This window comes from Parambassis ranga, chromosome 5, assembly GCF_900634625.1.
Source record: "Parambassis ranga chromosome 5, fParRan2.1, whole genome shotgun sequence".
In the NCBI taxonomy this organism is placed as follows: domain Eukaryota; kingdom Metazoa; phylum Chordata; class Actinopteri; family Ambassidae; genus Parambassis; species Parambassis ranga.
Genome location: NC_041026.1, coordinates 6069561 through 6072886, shown reverse-complemented (window position 1 = coordinate 6072886; position 3326 = coordinate 6069561). Strand labels below are relative to the sequence as shown.

The 3326-nt window shown below is 55.7% G+C and overlaps 1 protein-coding gene across 1 annotated transcript; it reads left to right on the top strand.

Moving 5' to 3' along the window:
* Nucleotides 1-344: 344 nt before the first annotated feature.
* Nucleotides 345-2920, top strand: gpr185b (G protein-coupled receptor 185 b). The gene is made up of 2 exons (XM_028406733.1): nt 345-428; nt 1647-2920. Exon 2 carries the CDS (start codon nt 1649-1651, stop codon nt 2720-2722), a length of 1074 nt encoding a protein of 357 aa, XP_028262534.1. The 5' UTR covers nt 345-428; nt 1647-1648; the 3' UTR covers nt 2723-2920.
* The last annotated feature ends 406 nt before the right edge of the window (nt 2921-3326 follow it).

Here is a 3326-nt window from a genome sequence, read left to right as displayed (position 1 = left end):
ATAATAATAGGAAAACTTGTTTGGCGCAAACTTTCCTCCGCTGAAGGTGAACGCCTGAATCCGCTCTCTCTCTCTCTCTCTCTCTCTCGCTCCGTGATTCACACACACCGACCATGATGATGACGGTGACTGGAGGAGCGGAGACTTCTGACGTCAGACGGGGAGAATGACAAGCGCGTCCAATGAGGGGCCGAGGATGTGCAGCGCGAGGACGGAGCAGCCGACAGAAGGCTAATAACCATGCCAACCGAGGAATATAGCGCGCGCCGCTGACTGGGGGAGAAAAAAAAAAGAGGGGAGAACGAGAGGGGGGGAGACCCTCCGAGAAGAACATATTATAACGACGAGCACAGACGCGTAAAGTGGAGGACAGCGGACAGGAGACACGTCCCGGTTTCCTTCAGGGGGAAGAAGAAGACAAGGAGCTGGTAAATGTCTCTTTTTTTGGCGTGGTCTCTCTCTCTCTCTCTCTCCCTCCCTCCCCCTCTCTGCCTCCCTCTCTCAGGGACTGCACTGCTGCAGCTGAATGAAACTGATCAAGGTATTTATTCTTCTCTTTTTCAATGCACACGCGCACGCACGCACACACGCACTGAGGGGTGAGCGGGGCTCGTGAGTGCTGATGGTGCTTTTGATGTGACTGGGATGCTCCGGGGCTGCACGAGCCCCCGTCAGCTGCGGGGCCGCTGGCAGCAGCTGGTGGAGGTGGTGGAGCGGGAGGTGGTGACCTTCCCTGGCCGTTTGCAGTCAGTGACGGTGTGAGCGCGTGCGTGCGTGTGCGCAAAAAGAGATGAAAAATAAAGGGGGCGGGGGCGGGGGGGGGTGAAGGGTGTGTGTGTGTGTGTGTGGAGGTTGAGGTGGGAGGACATTTTTTTATGAATGGAGCCGCTTTCACGTCCCTTTTTGGCGTGCGCGCGCGCGCAAGAGAGAGAGAGAGAGAGAGCCAGAGAAAGTGAGAGCGTGCTGGCGGAGCTAAAATTAGCCTCCTGCATGCGCAGCAGCAGCATATGTGGATCAGAATCCGAAATAACGAGTTTTTGAATGCTGACGCACGCGCAACGCACGCACGCACGTCTGGGCACGCGCTCAATGGTGAATAGGACAGCAGCTACCGGCGCGCGCCATGCCCCAGGACGTCATGCACCATTTTTAGAGACGCTCTAAAAATAGAATGAGAGGATGAAGGTTTGGACTGTGAGAAAACTCAACATCTTTGTGCGGCATCTGCTCGGTAGGACCGAGGCTTTATTAATAGTCTGTTTAATTGTGTTGTTTATTGTGTGTGTGTGTGTGTGTGTGTGTGCGTGTGTGGGCTGCTTGCTCTGTCACGTCGCCTTGAAGCCAAAATGGAAGAAGAAGTGTGGGATAGTTGTGCGTCCACACCTGCTATTGTGTGGCTGCTAATTACCTGTCAGTGTGGGAGCTGTTGGTGACGTGCGCGCCAAAGGGTCAAGTACACGGCTGTTTTCATGAAGGAGTGGATGAACGCACGGGTGGATGCATGAATGAGTGATAACTCCCTCCTTTCCCCCCTGTCTCCGTCTTGTTTCACTACACTGTCTCTGTCTGGACTTCCTGTTTCGACTTTTCACCTCTCTCTCTCTCTCTCTCTCTCTCTCTGCCTTCCCTCCTTTTTCCATCTCCAGCTATGATTCTCTCGCTGGCTGCAGCAGCAGCCATGAGTAGCGGCGGTGGAGGCGGCAGTCTCAACTCCTCCTCCCCCCTCGACCCCTTCGACTCCTCCACCTCCTGGAGCCTAGGTGAGGACCCATCCAACTCCTCCGCCGAGCCCGTCGTGCGAACTCTGACCCCGGACCTCCAGCCGGCGACCACTGCCGTCGCTGTGCAGGACGTCAGCCCCTGGGACATTGCCCTGTGCGTGACGGGGACGCTCATCTCCTGCGAGAACGCCCTGGTGATCGCCGTGCTGTTCTACACGCCGACGCTCCGCGCTCCCATGTTCATCCTGATCGGCTCGCTTGCGGTGGCGGACCTTCTGGCCGGGCTGGGCCTCATCTTGAACTTTGTCTTCACGTATTTGGTGGACAGCTCGGTGGAGTTTGTGACACTGCTGTCGGTCGGACTGCTCATCTCCGCCTTCTCGGCATCCGTCCTCAACATCCTCGCCATCACAGTGGACCGGTACCTGTCGCTGTACAACGCCCTGACCTACCACACTGAACGGACAGTCACCTTCACCTACTTGATGGTGGTCTTTATCTGGGTGTCGTGCCTCACGCTCGGCTTGCTGCCGGCGCTCGGTTGGAACTGCTTGCGGGACGAGTCCACGTGCAGCATCTGCCGGCCCGTCACCAAAAACAACGCCGTGGTGCTTGCCGTCACTTTCCTCCTGGTCTTTGCCCTGATGATGCAGCTCTACCTTCAGATCTGCAAGATCGCCTTCCGCCATGCGCAGCAGATCGCCGTGCAGCACCAGTTCGTGGCCATCTCCACCACCAAAGGCGTCTCCACACTGTCGGCCATCTTGTGTGCCTTCGGGGTGTGTTGGCTGCCGTTCGCCATGTACTCCATTGTGGCCGACTCCAGCTACCCCGTGATCTACACCTACGCCACGGTCCTCCCAGCCACTTGCTGCTCTGTGATCAACCCCATCATCTATGCGTTCCGAAACCCGGACATCCAGAAGTCGCTTTGGATGGCGTGCTGCGGGTGCGTCCCGTCCAACCTCTCCCTCAGACCCAGGACCTCCAGTGACGTGTAGCAAGGTGTGTAGAGGTTGCTGTCTGTTTGGGGGCACGGCAATAGATGCCGAGTCAGGAGTCAGGGTTGGAGGAAAGGACGGCGGCTCTTCCTCACATCAGGTGCGAACGCTCAGCTGGCAGCGCAGGAGGAAGAGGACGGTGCATGGTCCAAAAAAAACTACAACAAAAACTAAACAGATTGACAGCTGTGTGTAGCTAGGAGCAACAGCAGCGTGAAACCAACTGCAAAAGCCTGATTAAGGTATCCTCATGGTGGGAGGGGAAGGAGGCGGGGGGGTTTGTCAGGTGACTCTGTCCTCCTCCTATGAGGACGTGAGGCCTCCCGCTGCAGAGTAGCATAAAAAGTGAAGGTGAGCTGCATGGTTATGCAATAGAAGGAGTGAAACAGTCTTAAAATACTGTGTGTGTGTTTGAAATTAAAAATACGACGAGCTAAATATACACAATGAATGACCTTGAGTATTCTCAACGAGCTATCTTCGCAGTCTTCTCCTGAAACACATAAAAAAAATGATCTCCTCACGGTGTGTGTGTCTGTAGGCAGAGAGTCAAACTACACAACGGCCCACTGTGACTTTTCCCAACGCCGGCGATACGTCACCG